The 23,868-nt window shown below is 40.8% G+C and overlaps 1 protein-coding gene across 1 annotated transcript in view; it reads left to right on the top strand.

Annotated features, from left to right (window-relative positions):
- The first annotated feature begins 150 nt into the window (after positions 1-150).
- The window catches only part of LOC125697075 (ovostatin-like), a 31,772-nt gene continuing 8,054 nt past the window's right edge, over positions 151-23,868 (top strand). Inside the window, exons 1-23 of the mRNA XM_048953702.1 lie at positions 151-508; positions 693-777; positions 1,478-1,595; positions 2,347-2,467; positions 2,709-2,818; positions 3,549-3,707; positions 5,232-5,459; positions 5,656-5,713; positions 6,897-7,042; positions 7,947-8,096; positions 8,958-9,128; positions 9,710-9,842; positions 11,666-11,753; positions 12,125-12,353; positions 12,898-13,024; positions 14,670-14,791; positions 15,426-15,477; positions 15,777-15,860; positions 16,791-16,967; positions 20,596-20,677; positions 21,522-21,678; positions 22,154-22,228; positions 23,489-23,654. Coding sequence (XP_048809659.1) covers positions 385-508; positions 693-777; positions 1,478-1,595; positions 2,347-2,467; positions 2,709-2,818; positions 3,549-3,707; positions 5,232-5,459; positions 5,656-5,713; positions 6,897-7,042; positions 7,947-8,096; positions 8,958-9,128; positions 9,710-9,842; positions 11,666-11,753; positions 12,125-12,353; positions 12,898-13,024; positions 14,670-14,791; positions 15,426-15,477; positions 15,777-15,860; positions 16,791-16,967; positions 20,596-20,677; positions 21,522-21,678; positions 22,154-22,228; positions 23,489-23,654 — 2,962 coding nt within the window. The 5' untranslated portion in view covers positions 151-384. The remainder of the gene's footprint in view (positions 509-692; positions 778-1,477; positions 1,596-2,346; positions 2,468-2,708; positions 2,819-3,548; positions 3,708-5,231; positions 5,460-5,655; positions 5,714-6,896; positions 7,043-7,946; positions 8,097-8,957; positions 9,129-9,709; positions 9,843-11,665; positions 11,754-12,124; positions 12,354-12,897; positions 13,025-14,669; positions 14,792-15,425; positions 15,478-15,776; positions 15,861-16,790; positions 16,968-20,595; positions 20,678-21,521; positions 21,679-22,153; positions 22,229-23,488; positions 23,655-23,868) is intronic.

Raw genomic sequence — 23,868 nt, 5'->3', positions numbered from 1 at the left:
GGGGGGCCAGCATACTGTTCCCATTTGACATAAGGAAGAACTGAATCAATAATACTCGTACTAGATGATAAGCAACCTGAGTCATAATCAGATACTATTCATGGATGATCTGAGATCATCTGGCAGTGTAGATAATTTTCAGGTAAACATAGACTTGGGACTGTTTAAGGCACAAAGAGATCTGGAAAACTAATGGTAAGTCATATCACACATGCCATCCGCTCAGACTCACATTCATTCAGTAAAACATTAAACCAGTATACCAGGATAGAAAATTTAAAATAAGCCAAGAAAAAGGGTGAAAAAAGTTTTGACACTTCTCTTTCTCCCACTCCCCAGGACCCAGAGCAAAATCAGATCTTCCAGTGGTTGGATGTATCATCTATGCATGGCATTATCCAGCTTTCATTCCCATTAATCGAGGAGCCAATTTTGGGGTCCTATCATATCATTGTGGAGAAGAAGTCAGGGGATAAGGAGCATGAATACTTCACAGTGGAGGAATATGGTAAGCAAGCACTGTGAACTTCCCCAAAGGCTGGCTCTGTCTAAGTCTGATACAAGCTGTAAGTGCAGAGCTTAATTGCTTTGAAATCTCCAATTCTTTTTAATTTTTTTTTTACTGTCTTCCTCTTATGCACCTGTCCATGGTATACTACTACTGATCAGTCATATTCACCTTGTATTCTCAGTTCTGCCAAAGTTTGAAGTGACAACTAGCATGCCCAGGAGGATCTCTTTCTTTGATGAAGAAATCAGGGTGAATGTTTGTGCCTTGTAAGTATAAGAGCTGAGAATAACATGTGTAAACAAGAAACACAGGAAAGAGGATAGTGTGAAATGCTGTGAAATAGGGAGCCACTACTGATTAGTGTATAGACTAGAGCAATTTATTTAGCTATGACTTCCATGACATGAAAAATAATGATAACTCTGCTTCATAGCAGAATTAGAATTTTGTGAGTTTGTGTGTCTTAACAGTCTGAAGGTATTAAGTGGTATAAACTTGCTAGCTGTTGATTTTATTATTACAGAGAAGGAGAGAAATAATAGAGGACTATCATTAAGATTTCTGTATGTGACACTGCCAAGGGGCAGGGTAGCATAAGCCTGAGAAACAAGGACTGCCATACATCTTGCTTCATGTAAGGCAATAATAATAAAAAAAAAAAAATCAAGCAGAAGGAAATGATATCCCAAACACAAGCCCAACATCCCTTTCCAGCTTCAGACCTTAAAGAATGACTCAACCAAGACAATGGTAAGGTAGGTTTTTTAAAGTCAAAGTCTGCCTAAAAATAATTGAGGAGAATTCAGGTAGGACTAACATGTTCTAATTCCCAGCTACTTTTCTGTTTGTACTCTTGGATCCTAAGGGGTTTAGAGTCTGCACCGCTTTGCAATCTTTCCTGGTTTCATGCTAAGTTTCCTTTTACAGTTGGTAATTATTGGATTCTTATGTCTCATCCTCTACTAGGTACACTTACGGCCAACCAGTGCAGGGGATTGCCCGAATCAATGTGTGTCAGCAACACTTTTATAATCCACGATGTCAGCAAAGCCAGAAACCAACCTGTGAAGCTGTCACTGGATTGGTATGATACAGGGCTATGCCCTTCTTCCCAGTGAACTTCACCACTCAACACATAGCGCAAAGTTTGGAGACCACATTTGTTTCCTGGAGAAGATGAGACAGATAATCCCAGAGGCATATTTTTCTCACTGTTTCACAGACAATTCTGAAAGAACACGAATGTAGTTTTTACCAGTGACCTCATTAGAAGAATGGTTTTTGCCCCTTCTCCTCAAGAAAGCATGAGAAGAGAAATTATTTTTCATAAGAAATCTGAGTTCTATCTCAGAAGAGTCAGTAGGAGAGAGGAGAGCTTATAAAACTATGAATACGTGATCGTTCCTGAAACACTGGATGTGTGTACTTACCAAGGATAATCAGCTGGCCTCTACTGGGAGTCTTTGAGGACAGTGTTAAATTGATATTTGATTTCTCATCTAGATCAGATTCAAAGTACTTTAAAGAACTAAGCTCCTATCAGAGAGCTCATTCATCATGCAAAACATGCTTAAGAAGGGATGTGAGTACAGGGGTTAGGGAGGAGAAAGGATTTCATGTATGTGGGTGTAGGAGTTTCCAACAATGAACTGGGAGAGGAGCCAAAGAGTAAGATGTTTAATAGAAGAGGAGAGCAAGTAGGTGATAAAAGCTAAAGGAAATGCAAGCAGAGGCATGAAGCTCTTCAGAGACCCACTAATACAAGCTTAGGAGCTTGTATTTGTTTTTCCAAATCTTGAGAAAAATAAGTATTCCTCTTTTTGCTCCTTTTTCAGCTGGAAAACAATGGTTGTCTCAGCACTGTTGTCTCCACCAAAACTTTTCAGTTGTACCGCAGCTATACCAGGATGTATGCCAGCTTAAACATAGAAACCATCATCACTGAAAATGGGACAGGTAATACTAAGTGAAAACTGGGAAGTAGCTAAACTGGAAGTACCCTAAATCTCACAGGTGATACCTCTTTGGATGAATCTCCTGGATTCTGATCTTTTCATCAAATAATGAACAACTACAATTTTATCTGTGTAGCTCTCTGTACAGAAAATCACATCTCCATACAGCTTTTCAAAAGAGACTGTTCTCTGCACATTTTTGATTTCTGCTTCCTTCCCTTTCTTCTGGGTGTGTCTCACAGGTATCCAGATGAAAAACTACGACTATGTTGCAGTCAGCCAAGAAAATGACAGAGTGATGTTCAGGAATATGGATCAGTACTACAGGAGGGGAATTCCTTACTTTGGTGAGGTGAGTAGCTGAGAAGATACAGTAGAGCAGAACTTGAGGTCCAGCAGGATCTCTATATTGCCCTGTTTGTGGCCATCCCTTACCCTATACTAACAGCTTCCATCAATGTCACATAAACATGACTGCTTCATACGTCTGTCATTGTGTTAGAAACTTCTAGAGAAAATCAGAAAATGATACCCTAATTCCTACTGTGTAAGGCAGTCTTTTTAGCAGTGATTAGAGAACAACTGAGAAATTAGTAAGTGAAAGGCCACAGTGGTGAGACACGTATGCAAAAAACTATGCTCACAACAGCAGAGCCTAAGCTGAAGGTAGAATTTACCCTACATGGTATCACATCGTCCTGTGGATGTGTACTTAAAACACTGTAACTGCTGGAACACATCCAAATTCTTCCCAACCTGTACACCCAATATAAACCCTGGTACAGAAGGAAAAATGAAATTTACAGCATTCTCCTGATTCAGAGTGCAGAAGGAAGGTAGTGTCTGGATCTCAAAAGACAGGAGGTGTTACCGAGCCCTGTGTTACACATTTGCCTCTTAAATATCCATGCATTTAACTCTTGAGTTCTACTCTCTTTGCAGATGTCCATAGTGGTTAAGTTACTGTTCTCTGGAGAGCATAACATTTATCATCCTTTTCATTTTGGGTGTTTTTTTTTTTGTTTTTTTTTTTTGGTATTTGTTTTTTTAACCTGAAACTCCTGTGTGTTCTTTGTGTTTAGATCACTGTGACAAATGCAGATGGCAAGCCTGTTGCCAACAGCGTTGTCATGCTAGAGGTCAATGGAGAATACCAGGCCAACTATACCACTGATGAGAATGGCACGGCAGCCTTTTCCCTTGACACATCCAACTTCTTTAATCCCAGTGTTAAACTGAGAGTAAGTATAAGCTCTAGTCTAATTCCTGAAAAATTTCTTCAGCAGAAAGAAGAATCAGAAGCAAGCAGTGGATGCTGACAGGTTTACTTTGGATGAGAAAAACAGGAAATTAGCTCAGCAACACATACAACCTCTGTGAAACTATTACTATTTTTTTTTTCTCAGCTCTGTAGCCCTTTCTGCAGTCATCTTCCTTCTTTTTATTTCATGAACTAGAGAACCTTTCTCAAAGCCTGCCTGCTTTCCTGACCCAGCCTGGGTGCATGCCAGCCTGCTTCCCTACATTTCTTCTGACACTCGTGCCCATTATCATGACATGGTCTTCCCCAAGTTATCATGTGTTTTCTCTGGTGCTATGTGGATAGATGAGAAAAAGCAGGCTGTTTGAGAACAAGGCAGTTCCAAATCACATTAAGTTTTAACAACCTGTCTCAAACTAATAAGAATCTAAAATAACCTCCCTAATATACTGTGACATAGATCATAGAATCATCAAAACACCAAGGTGACAAAAGACATCCAAGATCATCCAGTCCAACCTTCCACTACCACCACTATTTCCTCGTTAAACCATGTCTCTTAATACAACATCTAAGCATTCCTTGAACTCCAGAGACAGTGACTCCACCACCTGTCTGGCAGCCTGTCCCAGTGCCTGACCACTCTTTTGGAGAAGCTTTTCCTAATGTCCATCCTGAATCTCCCCTGGTAAAACTTTGAGGCCATTGCCTCTAGTCCTACTGTTATTTACCTGAGGAAAGAGGCTGACCCCCACCTCACCACAACCTCCTTTCAGAATGTTGTAGAGAGTTCTCCAGACTGAACAATCTCAGCTCCCTCAGCCACTCCCCAGAAGACTTGTGCTTCAGACCCCATGCCAGCTTCATTGCCCTTTCCTGGACATGTTCCAGACCCTCAGTGTCTTTCTTATAGTGAGGAGCCGAAAAGTGAACACAGTACTCAAGTTGTGTCCTCTCCAGTGCTGAGTGTAGAGGGATGATCACTTCCTTACTCCTGCTGGCAACACTATTTCTGATACCAGCCAGGATGTCATTGGCTCTCTTGGCCACCTGGGCACGCTAATGACTCATGTTCAGCTGAGTTTTCACCAACATCCCCAGGTCTGTTTCCTCTACACAGTTTTCCAGCCACTCTATCCCAAGCTTGTAGTGTTGCCTGGAGATATTATGGCCAAAGTGCAAAAGCTGGCACTCCATCTTATTGAAGTTCATCTAATTTGCCTCAGCCTAGTGGTCCAGCTTATCCAGATCCCTCTGTAGGACCTTGCTACTGCCAGGCAGATGGACACTTTCACCCAGCTCGGTGTCATCTGAATGTGAATATATTGTGTCCTGCAATCCTCACACTGTGGACAACTGAAATATAAGTTTTTCACACCAGCCTCAAAAAATCTGTTTTCCAACAAAGTATTTTAGAGGGAAGATGCTTTTGCCTCTCACTTACCTGCTGATCTTTTAATTTCCACTTTGTTGATTCCTTGTATATGCTTCTCCTCTATCATAGGCCACACAAGCACCAGATGACTGTGCAGATTTCTTTATGTGGAGAAATGATCATGAGTCCCAAGCCTTATTCTTTGTCCATCGTTTCTACTCACGGACCAACAGCTTTGTGAGAATTGAGCCAGTGAAGGAGAAACTAAGCTGCGGCCAGCAGAGAATGATTAATATTCAGTATGTCCTGAGTAGAAAGGGCTACAAAAATGCCACCCACACAGACTTCTACTATGTGGTACGTACTACATCAGTTTCCAAAACATATATTTTCTTCCATCTTTTCTTGAACGCTAAATAAGGCAGAAGTGTTCAGATCAGCCAGTGGCTACAAATCACAGCTTGATTCAAGCCCGTCAGAATACCACTCAATACCAGTGATTTTGTGGGAGAAGGTGCTTTTGATTCTATCTTGTGATTTTTTCTATTCCTAGGTGATGGCAAAGGGAAAAATTGTTCTCAGCGGACAAAAGCAAGTGAGAATCACTCATGGTAAGTTCTGGACTGTATCAATACTGTTACTTCAGAGCATCATTCCTATCACCAGAACAGTAGTAGCTCATATAAGATGAGATGAAAGCAGGGAACTGTTGCTAAATAGGTATTAATTCTTAAACATCTTTCACCACTCACACTATTATTTGCTTTTAATGCAGCTCCTAACAATAATCAAAATGGTCTTTTGAGTTGAGAGGTGAAAACCCTGTTACAACTGAACAGGAGGAATGTAATCATTTTTTGTATTATTTTTTATTTATTTCAAAGAGTATTTAAGGTTTCAGATGTTCTGTGACATCCAAGTCTTCACCAATCAGAAGACCAAAAATTTCAAAATAATAAGTGCCTCATTTGACAGAGCAATTAGATGCTTGGAATTCATCAAAGCTTCAGAAGATTCCAAATACCATGAATGATTCAGCAAACTGAATTCCATTTTTTCATTAAAAAAAAGTACTTTCTAGCAGAACCAGGTGTTCAGTAAGAGACTTCAGTTTCACTCCTACGACTTATTTAGTATTGGCCATCTTCGGTCTTTCTCCAGGTATCTGTGCACTATGGCTGCACAGCATGTGCTTGCGTACGGTTTACGGAGGGGCATCTATTCATCAAAAGGCAGCCCTGTCATAAAATTCTCCCTTCATTAAAATATCTTGAGGCTATGTGGTCTCTCCATATATCTGTGACTAACCAAAAGCAAGATGCGTGTTAGAATGTGACTTTACAAAAAAAGATAAAGCTTAGTTTCCTGTCTCTGCTCCAGTAGTTGCCATTTGTATTAACAGGAACTTCATAATTCCTGATGTTAAGAGAACACTGTCTTAGCTTAGGTAATTGGTTTATTTAATCTGGTGTAGAAGGAACAAGGTTTGAGCTACAAAGGCAAAGCATTGCTCTTCCTGTAGCAATCACATACAGATTTTCCTATCCAAATTCTGCTCAGCTTAGCTCCCTCTCTGCAAAACACCCTGCTCTCAGCATTGTCTAGTTGGCATCTGGTACACTGTTGATGGGAGTTTTTCCTGAGCCACTGAGAAATTAATCTCCCAGTAGCCAGCATCCCTTTTTTAATGGTGCGGATAGGTTACGAACAAATATGTTGTCCTTCCACCAACGCCAAGGCTTATCTAATCTCTTTTGTTGGCTTTTCCTCCCCTGTTCCATGTACCTTCCACAGCTCCCTGGGGTACTTTTGCCATTACACTGACTGTCACTGAGAAGCTCGCCCCCAGTGCCAGATTGTTGCTCTATACGGTCCATCCTAATGGAGAGATAGTGGCTGACAGCTCTTGGATACACAGTGATATATGCTTCAGAAACAAGGTGAAACTTTTGTTTTCTTACCAAGGGCTATATCTGCTAGAATCATAGAATTGTAGAATCTCTCAGGTTAGAAAAGACCTTAAAGATCATCGAGTCCAACCACGACCTAACCATACTACCCTAACTCTAATGATCCTCCGCTAAATAATGTCCCTGAGCACCACATCCAAATGGTTTTTGAACACATTTAGGGATGGTGACTGAATCATCTCCCTGGGGAGCCTATTCCAGTGCTTAACAACCCTTTCTGTAAGTAAGTTTTTCCTGATATCCAACCTAAACTTACCCTCAAGCAACTTCAGGCCATCTCCCCTTGTCCTGTCATCAGTGAGAAGAGACCAACCCCGCTCTTACCATAAGCACCTTTCAGACATTGGAAGAGAGCAGTAAGGTCTCCCCTCAGTCTCTCTTTCCCCAGACTAAGCAGCCCCAGTTCCTTCAGTTTCTCCTCATAGGGCATATTCTCCAAGCACTTCACAAACGTTGTTGCCCTTCTTTGGACCTACTCCAGCACCTCAATGTCCTTGCTAGTTTTCTTTTTTTCTTTTTTTTTTTTCTTTTTTTTTTTTTTGCTGAGTGAAAAGGCAGGAAATTACTTCATCACAAAAACTGCACTCAGGTTGGTGTTTAGGAATGAAAACGATACAGGCATGCCTGATAACACAAGAATCTATCCCTGGCATTCACACATATACTCAAACTCATGCTAAGCTGTCAGGAAATGATTTGGGGATTATGTGGCTATGAATTTTTGCAGAACAGAGATTCAGAAGGACTGCTAAGCAACAGGAACTTTGCCCAACAGAGAATGGCATTAATATCAGTGAAAGGTGAGATTTAGATATACTTGCCAAGCTAATTCTCCTAATTTCTATTTTATTGTTTTCAATTTACTCATTTCCAGCTCCAGTTTGAGTTCTCCGAGAAGCAGGCTCTCCCAGGCTCTAAAATCAACATCCGCCTTGAAGCTGCTGCCAACTCCTATTGTGCCTTGCGAGCTGTAGATCAGAGTGTCTTCCTTCTTCAGCCTGAGCGAGAGCTATCTGCTGAGAGTGTAAGCCACATGCCCAGCCCTGTGTTCTTTTAATCTAGGGACATCCAGAATGACAATTCCTATGCCCACCTAATATCTCTTCTGCTGGCTATGTATTATTTTTTTTTTTCTATGTAAACAGACATTTCCATGATTGAAAAAAAGAAATAGTAGCTGTATACTTCAAAGATGATGGTGAAATATTTACTTTTAGAAAGCATAGCAGTGTTAAACAGAGTATGACTAATGTAAAACTTTGACAGTACCTGAGAGTGGCTCAAACAGGCCTTAGACACAGAAAAAAAGCTGCAAATATCAGCTAGCAACTTGTCAGACTCAAACCTTCTCTCTGCAAAACTCAGCAGTATCTCTTCATGCTCTTTGTTCAAGTTCACCCTACAAAAGCCATCACAACTCAGAAAAAGAGGGAGAGAGTCTAGACCTTCTTGCATAACATCAGCCAAATTGCTTATTCATCTGTGTAGGCATTGCTAGCTAAACCTATAATATTACATGGGACTGCTCACATGCCACCGTAACAACTGAATACAAATGAGAAAGGAGCATGGGAAGAAACAAGTCCTTGTGATTAAAATCATATATATACATATACTACGCATATGTAGTGCTTCTGAAAAAAATAAATAAGCTGATATCCTGCTCATTTCATGCTTTAAGAGAGGCAGTTTTGCCTTGAAGCAGGAGAGTGCATATGTGCTGCACAATGAGGATGACAGAAGGAGCTGCACTGCAAACACACCGGTTTTCAGTGAACTTTCTCCTTTTTCACTCTACAGCCATGAAAGATTTTCACAGTGTGAAGAATTTTGCACCAACCTGGGACCTTTCCTTGTTTTTACATCAGTTGTTCTCACCTCCCAGGTGTACTACCGGCTTCATTTGAGTGATTTGTATGGCTATTATTACGATGGACTCAACCTGCAAGACGACCAGCCAGAGGAATGTACCCCAGTCAAAACCACTTTTTTTGAAGGCTTGTACTATGAACCTGTCAATGTCAGCCATGATGGTGATGTCTACAGGATTTTCATGGTATGTGTTCTGTTTGTTTTTTGTTCCCCCCCCCCCCCCCCCCCTCAAATGTTCCAGAAGAATTCATTCACACTAGCATTCAGCTTACTAAGGTGGTTTTGATCCCTCAACTGCCTTCACTCTTGAGTCATCCAATTTCTACCATCTGATACTCACCTCTTACTCAGGAAGAGTGAGAATCACTACTTGATATGTTCATTGGAATCCAGTCCATACTTCAGTAGATGATTCTTAAACAGGACCATTAACTTTGTTCACAACCTCAGTCATTCCTAGTAAAGCTCTGAGTATATTATGCACACTTTCCTGATACACTTTTCTCCACTCTCACTCATCCTATGAGTTTGTAACTTACTCTGCCCAGTTGCAAAAGACCTGACATGAGCACCACCAGTACTACTTGTGACAAAACAACAGTTGTCACTACCTACATGTAGCAGAAGAATAACGTGACATTCAGAGTTGAAAGGCTGGAATGTGAGAAGTGAGGAGGGGAATGATGTTAACTCAGATAGGAGATGTGGCATGTATTTGTAGCTACTGCATGCACCAAGTGACATGATCAATTCTTTTACATGCAGGAGATGGGCCTGAAGGTCTTCACCAACTCCATGCTACGGAAGCCAGTTCTGTGCAATGAAGACAAATTGGATCAGGAAGATAATCCTATCTATTTGGATCATAGTGCCAGTGGTGGCAGTGCCTTTGGCAAAGGTAAAAGAATCAGAAAATCATAGAATGCCTTGGGTTGGAAGGGACCTCAAAGATCATCAAGTTTCCCACAGACAGGCAGGGCCACCAACCCTCCAGCCCTCTGATCATCTTTGTGGCCCTCATCTGGACCTTCTTCAATAGCTCCACATCTTTCCTGCAGTGGGGGTTCCAGACCTGGACACAGCACTCCAGCTGGGGCCTCATGAGGGCAGAGTAGGCAATCACCTCCCTGTCCCTGCTGGCCACCCCTCTTCTGATGGAGTCCAGGATACTATTGGCCTTCCAAGCTGCAAGAGCACGTTGCTGGCACAACATTCAGTTATTGATTCACCAGGACCCCCAGATCCTTACCCGCAAAGCTACTTTCAAGGAGTCCTCCTAGCTTGTATAGATATCTGTGATTACTTTGACCAAAGTGCAAAATCTTGCATTTACTATGTTGAACTTAACAAGGCTCATGTTGGCCCAACTTTTGAGTTTGTTGAGGTCCTTCTTGATGTCATCCCTCCCTTCTAGTGTGTCAATCACATCACTCAGCTTGGTGCCATCAGCAAACTTGCTGAGGGTGCACTCAAGCCCATCATTGATGCCACTGATGAAGATGTTGAAGAACACTTGTCCCAAAACAGAAGATTCATGCTGTGTCTCCATTTCCAGTATGCCTTGTCTTCAAAACTTGTGCGTATAGAAAATAATGGACAGCATATTAAGGTTTTAGGGAACAGATCTCTATCTCACATTTTGCCTCTAGTAATCTTTTGCTGACAGTACTCACAGAATTACAATCACTTCTCTCCCTCGTAGGTATAGGAGGATGCATGTGAAAAAGAGAGTTACTTTCCTAAACCGATATCAGTTTTTTAGTGTTTCTCCCATAAGAACCTTTGCACAACTCACAATTCAATCATACATTTTAAGTGAAATACTAATGTGGAAATATTATGCAAATTAATGATATTAAGAACTCACACAGCACCTAACATACTTCACACATGATCTTGAAAGCACTTTATAAATCAGCAAGATTCAAGAAAACAATCCTCCAAGTTAGATATTAATCAACAAAATAACTAAAGTTCGCAGATATTTGCATGGTCATTTCTATGATACAGCAAACAAGCCTGAGTAAATCTGTGGCATGCTAAATTGATTGTTTGACACCACAACTGAGGCCATGAAATCATAGAACTAAGTCCTAGGTTCCTAGTCTTGGTCTGTGTAATGAATATACAAGTGTTATAATTAAGAAATAAATGAGAGAGCCTGGCTAAGCAGGTTGTTATACCAAAAAGAATAAGTAAAGGGCCTACCCTTCTCCTGGGCTCACTGGAAAACTCCAAAAGGAAATCCTTCCCTACTGGTAGCCTGCTCTTAAATGGGGTCTAGGAGAGATGGAGCCAGGCTCCACCCCTTCTGGCAGTACAGGTGAATTGCCTTCACCTGTGCTTCTAGGGCTGACTCATTGTTCACCTCAGGTGATCAATCAGAGGTTCAGGCTATGATTCAGAAGTTTCCATACAGTCATGTTGTTTGGCTTTCCAACGGAATGAAAATTCAGCTCCAGTTTATTTGTCTGGACAGGGTAAACTTATTGAGTTATAAGGGGAAATTTTTAAAGCAATATATACTCTGGTAGCCCATTTGCAAATTGAAGAGATGTAGTGATAGAGGAGAAACTAAAATCCCTTACTAATTAGGTGATGTGCCTTTCACTGTAGGAAAAGCTGAATTGTATTGTGAAATGCCTAGATTCTCAAATATTTTCCTATGGGAAGAGAGAACAGATAGTACATTTTTTTCTTTGTTCTCGTAATCTTCCCTAGAACTTTCAAAGATTACTGCTGCTGGTGCTGTTCACACTGTTAGGAAATACTTTCCTGAGACCTGGATTTGGGATCTGGTTCACACAAAGTGAGTATTTTCACCTTCACTTCTTATTTCTTATGTGGATGTTTGAGTTGTTGCTGAGATGAATGCTGGGGGATAGAACATTAATCCAAATATATTGGTTCTAATCTGCATGCTTGGACATTGTGGCATTTAAACAAATGTTATTTCTAAATTTAAAAAGCCAAGTATTTTTCCAAGTGCTTTTTAACATGTAACTCATCAACACTTTCATCTTTACCTCCAATTTCATAATTTCTTTTAAATATGGAGGAGAATCCTAAAGAAACTGAGATGAGAAGTCTGAAGTATTAACTCTGTTATGGGCTTATTCTATAATTTGCTCTGACAATTCCAAATATCATTTCTCATTCAGATTTTCTTGTTTTCCTCAGTTCTACTGGAGAGGCTAATATCTGCTACACCATCCCTGATACCATCACAGAATGGAAAGCCAGTGCTTTCTGTTTGCAGGATGATGCTGGGTTTGGCATCTCCTCACCTGTTTCACTGACAGCATTTCAGCCATTCTTTGTGGATCTTGCCTTGCCATACTCCGTCATTCGAGGGGAAAGAATTAATTTAATAGCCAACATCTTCAACTACCTTGACAAGTGCATCCAGGTACATCAAATTCCCTTTCAATTTCTATCCGGTTTGCCTCTTCCCCAGAGTTCCCAGCATTGTTTTTCTGTCCTGAGTACTCTCTCAGCCTCTCTGACAGGATCCATTGCTGCATCATTAGGATAGTGTGGCCAATGATCACTATGACTGGTACAAAGAAGATAAGAACCTGCTTCTTATCCCTACATAGTTCAGTTATTTTTGCTCCTGAGAGAGAAAATTGAACAGAGCATGTGGGTATTTTGCTCTCCCAAATAATGTGTACCGAGTATGTAGCATGTAGCAGAAAATCATAAGAAAATGTGACTGATAAAATGAGCACAGACGTCTTGGCATGCTTCTGTATGCAGCCAGTAACAGCAGGTACAAATTAGGTAGGTTTCCTATTTCCTCAAACAAACGTCCCTTTCTTATTTCCAGGTACTATCTTATAGAATCAGATGACATGGTTTCACCGGCAAGTGACATTTTCCTGTGCCCTGAAGCATAAATTCAGGGGCAGCCTACTTCATTTGTAATTTTTCTCTTTCTCTCTGCATCTCAGGTCAGTGCCATACTGGCAGAGTCAAGTGACTACGAGGTGGAAGTCCTTTCACCAGAAGTAAACACAGCAAGAGTGTGTGCCAATGAAAGAAAAACTTATATTTGGGCTGCTAGGCTCCTCAGTCTTGGTAATTCTGTCTTTTGGTCACCTTAATTCATCTCAATTTTATCTTTCAACTTTTGTCATTTCACTTGTTAATGAAGGATCAATAATCCACAGGCAGGCATTTCTGGACAACCCCACTACATAAATCTAGTATTGGACTTTCGCTAAAGCTCCCCTATGCATGGATATATGCACTGAATAAGTAGCTATTTGTTCTGGTGTTTTATCTCTTCTAATTTCAGTAGTTTATTTCTTGTCTATTTTAGGAAGAATTGTTCACTTGCCTTGTCATGCTTGGAATACTGTCAGGACTTCATGAGGCTATAATAATTCAGTTGACAGTCTTATTATCAAATCAATTCTATTCAGTAAGAATGAATGAGTGAAGAGGACATTGCTCCTCCTTAGTTTAACCCAGTTGTGTTAATTTACACTATCTTTGAGTCAGCATTGTCTTCAAAAGAAGCATTTACAGCAGCTTGCATGTGCTAGTACGTTAAAAATTGAAGTATAAAAAAACTTTAGCAAAAATTCTTCTGAACATGAACAACAGATAAGCCTTTTCTTTAAAATGTTTCTGAATCAGTGTGACTGATTTCCTTCAAACTCAGTGGAAAATTTATAGTAAGACAAGAAGTGGATAAGTAGTGAAATAGTGCTGCAAAGCTGAAAGAAATAAAGCTGTGGTCTCTCTATCTTGTCCCAAGAGGAAAACTCCTTTGGATCTCCTATTTGCAACGACTTCAGGGGTAAAATGAGCAGTGCCTGTCAAGCTGCTCACTCTAGAGTTGTTCTGGTGTGTTGCAGCAGCACTGAGGCTGCTCTTAAGCATTGCCTTCAGTTAATGAATTCTGTCTGAAGGAAAGAGGCAGAGGCGCATGCTGTATTGCATGTATTGCAAGTATTGCAACACTGCCCCTAGGCCAGAGAGAGATAACAAAAGGTCAAGAAGAGGTAGAAACTGTTAGTGAGTACTGTCAGTTGTTTGGCATACATCACTATTTCATTCCTTGTACTGGACCCTGTCATAGTTTCAGCTGGGAAGGAATTGTTTTCTTTGTAGTGTCTGGTATGATGCTATGTTTTGGTTCTAGGAGAAAAACAATGTGATAACACACCAATGTTTATAGTTGCCTGCTAAGCAGTGAAAGTGATGGGAATTAATCTCTTTCTCCCACTGCTCAGGGGACTAGCTGGGCATCTGCTTGATATTGGTGAGAAACTGCTTGTACACCATTTGTTATATACATACATATACGTGTGTATATATATGTATATAACATGTTATGTATAGGGTATAGAATATATTGTATGGTGTGTGTGTATATATATATAGTCATAACTATTTTCCTTCTCCTTTTCTCTATCTTAGTAAATAGTTTTATCTCAACCCATGAGTTCTGCTTTGTTCTTTTGATTCTCTCCCCCATCCCACTGGGAACGGGAGGAGTGAGCTAATGACTGTGTGGTGCTGAGCCTCTAGGCAACTGTTCCTTGCCATCCTTGGAGAGATGTGGAGCTTTAACTAAATTTGTTTCTACTAAGCTGCCTTCAGAGAGATACATTTGTCAACAGACCACAAGACTAGAAGGAGGCAATGAAAGCCAGAGGTAACTATAGACACAGAAAATAACTTTCTTTTCTTGAACTGGTGGTTGGCTCTCCAGGTGAAGTGAAATTCACAATTACTGCTGAAGCCAAACTGAATACTAAAGCTGCCAAAAATAGCACACCAGCAGAAGAGGAGACAATTCGCACGGACACCCTGACTCAAATGCTACTAGTTGAGGTACAATACAAGATTTTCATGTACTCCCTGTTTTTTTGGAAATTCAGTTCTGTTACCTATGATCTGGAAGATATTAGCTGATGTTAAGAGACAAGAAAGCTAACACAGATGGAGATGTGTACAGTAGATTTCTCCATATGAAGCTGAGAGTGGAATTCAGGACAATTTGGCATCCACTGTTCTTTCTAGAACAAAGAGCGTAAATGCCCTGAACTCTCTGGATGTCAGCAGAGCTGTATTTAGAGGGGAAGAGATTCCATTCCTTATCTACATGTGCATTTTGCCTGTGATTGTAACACTGGGGAGAGGAGGGCAGATGTGAAAGGAATGAGATTTGTCTTGAGCGTCCTAGAGTAGAAGAGACACAATTCTCCCCAAGTCCTCCTCAGAGGCTGGAAATGCCTATTTTATATATGCTTTCTAAGAAAGATAGTGCTCTGCACAGGCTGTGGTGTAATAATGAGAGTAGGACATGGACGAAGAGATATTCTAATGGAGATAAGGCAGAACTGGGTACAGGGGATGCACCCTCTGGATAGCCACATCTATGTAATACCTTACACTATTTAATTGTTTCTGGTTTCATGGTGATGTTTTTTTTTTAATTCTCCCTGACCTGTCTGCAATCAAACAGCCTGAAGGTGTTAAAAAAGAATTGACTCAGAGCTTCCTCATCTGTACAAAAGGTAAGGCAAGTTTATTCACTGAATCCAGGAAATCAGTAGAAAGAATTCACTGCTTTGTTGCTTTTGTCCTATGAAATCGGAGACCCTTCCAGAGGAGGAAGAATGGTCTCAGGGTTGAGGAGATGAGATGGGCTACAGCTCAGGATTTTCAAAAATACCTCAGACTCATTGGGCATGGACTCTTCAGCAGTTTCATTATCAAAACAGCAAATAGTAATTCTAACTGTAGTCGTGCTTAGAAAGTAAAAATTTCCAGAAAAATGATATTTTCAACAATTACTGTTATGTTTTCTTGTTAGGCACAACAGTTTCTGAACCAGTGCTTCTCAACCTGCCAACAAATGTAGTGCAGGGATCAGCCAGAGTTTATTTTTCTGTCATTGGTAAGTGTAACACCTAGACTACAATTGAAAGTGAAGTATTTTTTTCCTCCTGTGTGGCTTCCAGTGCTATCATGTATACCTATGCAAAACTAAAACAAATTTGAGGAGAATCTTCATCTTGATTTTAAACAAATGCTTCCTACTTTCTGAAATGAACAACCATCTTTCTTTGCCAAAATTCTCTCCTATTGTATCAAAAAAGGATAGAACAAAACAGTAAAATTATTTCCATTTATATTTCATTTCAGATAATATTGCGTTAGCTATCCTGTTCTGTGCAGTAAAACTGAAAAGTAAGCAAAAGCAGACTTCTTGAAAAAAAATTCACATTGTTTTGATTTCTTAGATAGAAGACTTCAAAAATATGCTGACTGCATAATTTAAATTATGCTTTTGCATAATGAAAAACATTTGTCTGTTCACAAATATCTGTAGAATGAGACTTTCATATCCCAGTCTGACCTACTAATCTTAAACTCATTAAGAATAAAAGTTCTCCTTAATGAAAAGTTTATGAGATTCTGAACACAGACTGCTTTCTAAAAACAGTTGTTTTCCGTGCCAGAGACAGTGTGGAATGTACTGGTACTGTGGAATACAGCATATGTAGCCCAGCAGCAACATATGATCAACTGTCATTTTCACATATGCACACCAAAAAGGAAGCACGCTGGAAAGGCTAGGGAATACTAACTCAGAAGGGTTGATAGCTGATTCTCAGAAATCATTCCAGTCAGTATCAGCACTTGGTTCCTTCTTAAATTTACAGTTTCTCAGGTGCCCAGCATCAAAATCAAAAATCATAATATTCTTTGACTGCTGTGATTATTATGGACTCAAAGGCAATGGAGTAATGTAACATAAAGCAATGTATAAAGCTGTGTAATAAAAAATATGCTTGACCTAACCCCTCATATCTTTAATTCTCAGGAGACATTTTGGGTACAGCCTTAAGGAACATGGAAAACCTCCTCCATATGCCTTACGGCTGTGGAGAACAGAACATGGCCTTATTCACACCCAACATCTATGTCCTGGATTATCTGAATAAGACTGGGCAGCTGACTGAAGAGATTAGAGTCAAGAGTACTGGATATTTAACCACAGGTGACAGCCTTTCACATTCTTTCATCTAGTATTGTGTTTAAACTTTGGAGCTCTAATTGGTGAATGCAGACCTCTGAATTCTAGCACCACATGTGCTAGACTTTGAGGAGATCAGCTCCAGAGCAGAGAGTTGCACAAAGGTCCTCTCCCAGCAAAATGACGTTTAAAACTGCAAAATCAGAAGCGTGGTGGCTGTAACAAGAGGCAGCTCTGAGACAACGCAGACAGAACCAGGAGGAACGGCAGCGCTATAAAAATCAAGACAACCTCAAAGACTTCCTATAGAGACTGGTTTCAGAGCGTAGGCTCATGCTGGAGGCCTTTCCCAGCGAGGCAAAACCACAGTGAAAACCGCTAACTCAAGAACCCTAGAGCCTCTGGGGAGGGGCAGCTATAATACAGCATGGGTGGAGCCAGGAGAGACAGCGGAATCTGCCCACACGTACAAAGGCAGCCCCTAGGAGCACTAGTGACTAGGAGCAGGCAGATAGGGTGTGGTGTGGCAGTAGGGAATGTTGCGGCACTGTGCAAGGCAGTTTGCTCAGGAAGAGCGAGTAGACAGAGCCAGCACCCTTGGGCTAGAGGGGTAAATTCAAAAGGGGATTATTGCCTTCTAGGTACAGGGCTATCCTGTGATTGGAGTATGGGATTAACGTCCCCAGAGAATAGAGACCCTAGTCAAGGTATCCACCCGATGGAAAGCAAGGACATTGGCAACCAGCAGGAAAGATGCCAAAACTCAGCTTGATCTCTAAGGCAAGCATACGGTCATCCAGGCCTCCAGCTGCATGGAGTGCCTGAGCCTTTCTCTGACATCCTTTGGCAGCCATGAGAGCAGCTGTGTGAGGTGTGAGTGGGTGGATAATTTGTTCAGCATAGTGGAGAGGTTATGAGATGAAATATATAAGTTTAAAAGTGTCATGGGGACCAAGAGGACTGAGCAGAGGATCTGCGTTCCTATACAGGTCTACCACAGAAGAAGGCAGAAGATACAAAGAAGACTGTATCCTATCACTCTGAGGCTGAACTCAAAGAAAACTCAAAGGAAAGGAAAGAAAAGCTGGAGGAAAATCTGTTCTCAGAGCTGCAGAACTCATTCACTCTAAACCCCCAAGTGCTTCTGTATAACAGTACAAGGATCTGGATACAGAATCCCTGTCTTTGGGTGTTAACAGCCCATTTACATTGGAGGAATAAATGAAATCAAAACAAGAAAAGCCTTCCACCATTATCAAGGCTACATCTTCAAAGAAGAAGAGGGGGTTATTAGTTATAGAGAGCTCTTCTGTGCAGAGAACTGAATGCCCAATACTCTAAGCATATCTCCTTCTTAGAGAAGTCATCTTACAGAAGTCTCTATGGGGCTCAGGTGAAGGATATAATGAGATAATTACCTAGCCTGGTATGGCCAACATCACTGCTTTTCCACTTGGAAAGTGATGAAACGGCTACATGCAGTTCAAAGGCCATCAAAAGGGACTTCAGGGCTTTGGAACATCAGTTGAAGGAACTGAGGGCACAAATAATCTTCTGTTCTGGGTAAGAAAAAAGAAATTGAAAGATCCTATTGATAAACAGCTGGCTTTGTGACTGCCTCTGCTAGAACTTTGGGTTTTTTGAAAGTGGAGCAGCCTATATGGCACCAGGCTTGCAGGAGCTAGATAGGGTTATCCTTTCTCAAAGGGGGAAGATGGTTCTTGTGAAAAAGCTGTCAGGGCTCATTGTCAGGGGGAGGGGGGCTATAGTGAGCCTGCCCATGATAAGCTGTGGGACAGCATAGTTAGGTTAGAGGAACTGGGTGCTAGTGGGGGCTGTCAACCTGCTGCACTCTTGAGACCTTGTGCTGATGAAAGCAAGAGGAAGACTCGAGGTAGGTAATTAGAAAGAATTAAGGAGTTATCCTCAAAGAAGGTGACAAGACTGGTTGCCCAGCTGATACGCCTGTACACTGATGCAAGAATGGTTTTTACAGCTACATCAATGAGAAAAGGAAAGTCCAAGAGATACAGGACAATCCCATACAGGACAGCTTAGTAACAATGAACAGGGAGAAAGTTGAGGCAATCGACAGTTTTCCTCAGTCTTCACTAATGATAGGTTTTTGTACAACCCTTGAGTAGATGAGTCAAAAGGTGAGGACTTGGAGAGCAATGCCCCTCCTGCTGTAAGTGAAAATCAGGTTCGTAACACAGAAGAAACCTGAACACCCATATATTTATGGATCCAGTGAGATGTGTCCCAGAGTCCTGAGGGAATTTGCTGATATAGTTGCCAGGCCTCTCTCCATGATATTTGAAGAATGATGGTGGTCAAGTGAAGTGCCTGATAGCTTTTTAAAAAAAAAAGAAAACAAACAAACAAAAAAAAACCCCATCCATTTTTAAGAAAGGTTGACCCAGGAAACTACTGACTTCTGTACCAGGGAAGACCCTCTTGGGAGCTATGCGAAGGCACGTGGAAGAGAGGGAAGTGATGCAAGAAAACTAGCATGACTTCACCAAGAACAAGTCCTCATTGACCAACTTAGTGGTCTTCTATGATGGACTGTATCAGTGGAAAAAGGAAGAGCTGCTTATGTTATCTATTGGGTCTTCAGTACGGCCTTTGTCACAGTCTTCCCATAAAGACCTGCTCTCCAAATTGGAGAGATGTGGGTGGGATGGACTGACCATTCAATGAGGAACCAGCTGCAAGATCGCACCCAGAGGATAGTAGTTAAGGAATCAATGTCTGGATAGAGATCGGTGACAAGTGGTGTCCCTCAGGAATCTGTACTGGGAATAATGCACTTTAGTATCTTCATCAACTATATTGATAGTGGGATTGAGAGCGCCATCAACAAGTTTGCCAGTGACACCAAACCTGTGTGGTACAATTGATATGAATGGGAAATGGGATGCCATCCAGAGAGACCTAGACATGCTTGAGCAGTGGGCCCAGGAGAACCTAATGAGATTCAACAGATTCAAGTGCAAAGCATTGAAGCTGGGTTACTACAACCTTCACTATTAATAGAAGCTGGGGGATGAAAGGATTGAGCACAGCACTGCTGAAAAGGACTTTGGGTTTCTGATGGATTGCAAGCTGGGCATCAGCCAAAGAGAAGGCTTCAGGGAGACTAGACAGAAGCCTTTCATTATCTAAAGGAGGCTATAAGAAAGAAAAGGGGAGATTCTTGGGAGACTTCAAGGGAAATGGTTTCAAACTAGAAGAGAGGTTTAGATTTGATATAAGGAAATGGTTTTTTTTTTGTTTTGTTTTGTTTTTTGTTTTTGTTTTTTTTTTTACAATAACAGTAGTGAGCCACTGGAACAGGTTGCCCAGAAAGATGGTGGATGTCCTGTCTTTGGAAGCATTCAAGGTTAGGCTGAATGCGGCTCTGAGCAACCTGTCCTGTTTCCTGCAGGGGCATTGGACTAGATGTTATTTAAGTGTCCCTTTCACCTCAAGTCTGTGATTCTACGTATTGCACAGAAGCCTGTGATGGCAGCAAGCCAAAGAAGCATTTAGTACTGTCAGGAGCATAAGTGGCTAGAATCTTAGTGTTAAAACACAGTGTGCTTCTGTTGAATAAAGACCATAACTAGTTCTTATCTCTGATAAGAAAACATCTTTATTGTATTTTCAGGATACCAGAAACAGCTGTCATACAAACACCAGGATGGCTCCTACAGCTCCTTTGGGACACGGGACAAGGAAGGAAATGTGTGGTAAATGATGACACTTTCTATTTCCCTAGTTCAGAATCTTTAGGCTTTGAAACGTTTCTGGTGATTCTTATTTTTAATGGACTAAACGGACATAGTTCAGTTAATTTGGATCTCCCACTAAGAGAGATGTGAGTAAAACTGGAGACGTTGCAACAGAATGACAATAAGATGGTCAGGGTCTGGAGCACATAATGCTCAAGGAGAGACTGAAAGAATTGAATTTGTTCATCCCGTAGAATGGGAGGCTAATGGATACCTAGATACAGCCTTCTACCACCTAGATCAGGCCTGTAGAAAAGACAGTCAAACTCTTGTCAGAGGTGCACAGAGTAAGGAAAACAATTTTTCTGTATGCAAATTGCAGCAAGGAAAGCTGGATAGAATTAAAACAAGTCTTGCCTAGAAGAAGGGTGTAGCATTTAAGCAGGTGCCCAGAGAGGGTGTAGAAAACTCAATTTCTGCAGATTTTTGCCATGCGGCAGGGCAAGACACTGAGCAATCTGACTGAGCTTTGATGCTGATCCTAGTTTAAGAAGGTGATGGGACTGGAGACTTCTAGAAGTCCCTTCCTACCCAGTTTATTTTATAATAGTGTTGGTTAAAGTAAGAAATTACTACCATCAATCATCAAGCTGTGTCTATGCTTTACTCCAGCTCTGAAAGAAAGGTTTCAGCGCAGTAATGGAGAAACTATTCATTTAAAATGTACAAAACACTTGTTTCTTTCACCACAGGCATTATGGATTTCATTCTATGTCCATTTCTATTCATGTCCAGTTACTGGTATTCCTTCTCTTAATCTTGTTCACACTTTATGTGCTTTCTGGTTCTGGTTCACCTGTAGGCTCACTGCCTTTGTATACAAGTCATTTGCACAAGCAAGACGTTACATCTACATTGATGCAAACGTCCAGTCTCAAACTCTGATCTGGCTGGCAAGAAAGCAGAAGGCAGATGGCTGCTTTGAAAATGCTGAGTCACACTTCAACAATGCTTTGAAGGTAATTGAGTTCAGTATACTTTCAAACTTCCAGTCCTGCCATTGGTATCGATTTGGATAATTTCAGCTAGACGCAGGCTAATCACCAGACCCATACTCTCCCGTTCTCTGATGTCTCTTATAAAAGCAGGGCATGAGTATTGTCTCCCATTGATGATGAGGTAGAAACAAATAGAATTTTCTAAGTTAGACACCTCAGGTTTTTTTTTCCACCACTGCATTTAACTGCAGGCTACACAAGATATTATATGCTTTATTACATGTGTAAAGCCAAGAAAAAGCACGCTTTTGGCTTTATCCTGACTGAACTCTCTTTTTCTTGTGCACACAGGGAGACAGAAATTGATTCTGATGTCTGTTCTAACTATTATGTAAACTATCATTAAAATCCTATTTTTTTGTTTTCTAGGACACCTGTACTGACTTTTTTTTTTTTTTTTTTTTTTTTTTTTTTTACTTGTGGCTTTTTTCTTCAGGGTGGTGAAGAAGGTGAATACTCACTTACAGCATACATTGTGGCAGCATTGCTGGAGGCTGGACACTCTGTTCAGGTAGGTAGTTGATGCAGTTGTCCTTTTTTTTCAGTCTGGTCAGCCACACGTCAAGCAATGAACAAGTCTTTGTACTCACATAAATTTATTTTTAATGTCTTAAATTCTTGTGCAGTACGGCCTGCACAGGAATCTGTTTCCAGAACCCTGCAGTTGCCATAAGCATGGTTATTTGTTCAATTTGTATGGATTCATCTGATTGCATAGAATCCCTGAGGAATCCAGTTATGATAAACAGTAGTAGTCTATATGTATGCATCATCCATACTGGGTTTACCTACCCCATTCAGAGTTCATTCTGAAATTCACTCTGGATTTGCCCAATCCCAAATCCAAGATATCCAAATCTCCAGTTCTACAGATCATCTCTGTACATTTAGATCCATGTTGTGTGTCATTGTTAAAAATGAAAGGAAATGATGAGCTACTGGTTGGGATACTTACTAGGTGTGGGAGAGTGAGAACTGAGTTTTGTTCTCTGTAATGTACTTCTTGAATATCTTTGAGACCCTGACCTGATTCTTTGTTCTTCTGTAAAACAGGGATGATTATAATTGTTTGCATTCTTACAAAAGTGTTCTAAGCATGCTGAGTTTTACAAGGCCCTCAGATACTGTGGGATGGGACATAATTTATGTACTTAAGGTAGACAAGACAAAAGCATTGTGCAGCACTGAATAGTTCTGCACCTTTGAGGGCTTAGTTCCCAATATCTTTCATAAGAAGCTCCAAAGCCTGGTGCCAACCTCCATAAGTGAGACTGCATAGACAACTGCTACTATGGTTATTAGTGTGCTGGTGATATACCTAAGCTGAACCAGGGCTCACAAAGATAATCTATAGGGATAAAAGGTTGAAGAGTTATCTTGATAGCTATAGCTTGGAAATGAGTAATAACACCCATATGAGAGAGCTTGCTTCATTATGACTTTACAGTACGCTTTACAGAACTCTGTAAAACTGATCCCACTTTCTAGATGAAGCAATCAAATGTCGAAGGGTTCTCTTGCAAAAGATCATCTCACAAGTCAGGAGAAGGAACAATACTCTGTTAGTTCTCCAAACGAAAGTAGAAACAAACTAGCACTGCTGCAATATCATGTTTTAAAAGAGATGCATTGTAGGCCCCTAGATGTAGAACTGATTTTGTATATTTTAGAGTAAAGGATCATATGGTAGCTTGAGAAGTGATGAAGGTCTTTAAAGGGAAGCTGAGACACAAACTGGAGTACCTGATGACTCTACTGTATTTTGTCCTAGCATCCTGTGGTTTGGAATGGCATGAACTGTTTGGAGACTGCATTTAGCAATGGGGTCCACAACCTGTATAACCATGCCCTCTTTGCCTACGTTTATGGCTTAGCTGACAAACAGGAAAGGTACCAATACTTTCTTGAAAAGCTGGACGAAAGAGCTACAAAAAAAGGTGAGTGCAATATGGCCATGGTGCAAACAATAAAGCTGATGGAATGGCCTACGGCCTGGTGTAAATTATTCTCACATACCTATTTCTCTCTCATGCTGTTCCCCTCCCATTTCGTGTCTGAATTTATTTCTATGAACTTCTCTCTCTGTCTTTTGGCCTCACTAAGGATTGAGCTGTGGACTGATGTTCTTAGAATTGTTAAATAATCTAGATG

Source organism: Lagopus muta, chromosome 1 (assembly GCF_023343835.1).
Source record: "Lagopus muta isolate bLagMut1 chromosome 1, bLagMut1 primary, whole genome shotgun sequence".
Lineage (NCBI taxonomy): Eukaryota > Metazoa > Chordata > Aves > Galliformes > Phasianidae > Lagopus > Lagopus muta.
The sequence above is the reverse complement of the archived record's forward strand: the minus strand, read 5'-3'. Positions and strand labels throughout refer to the sequence as shown.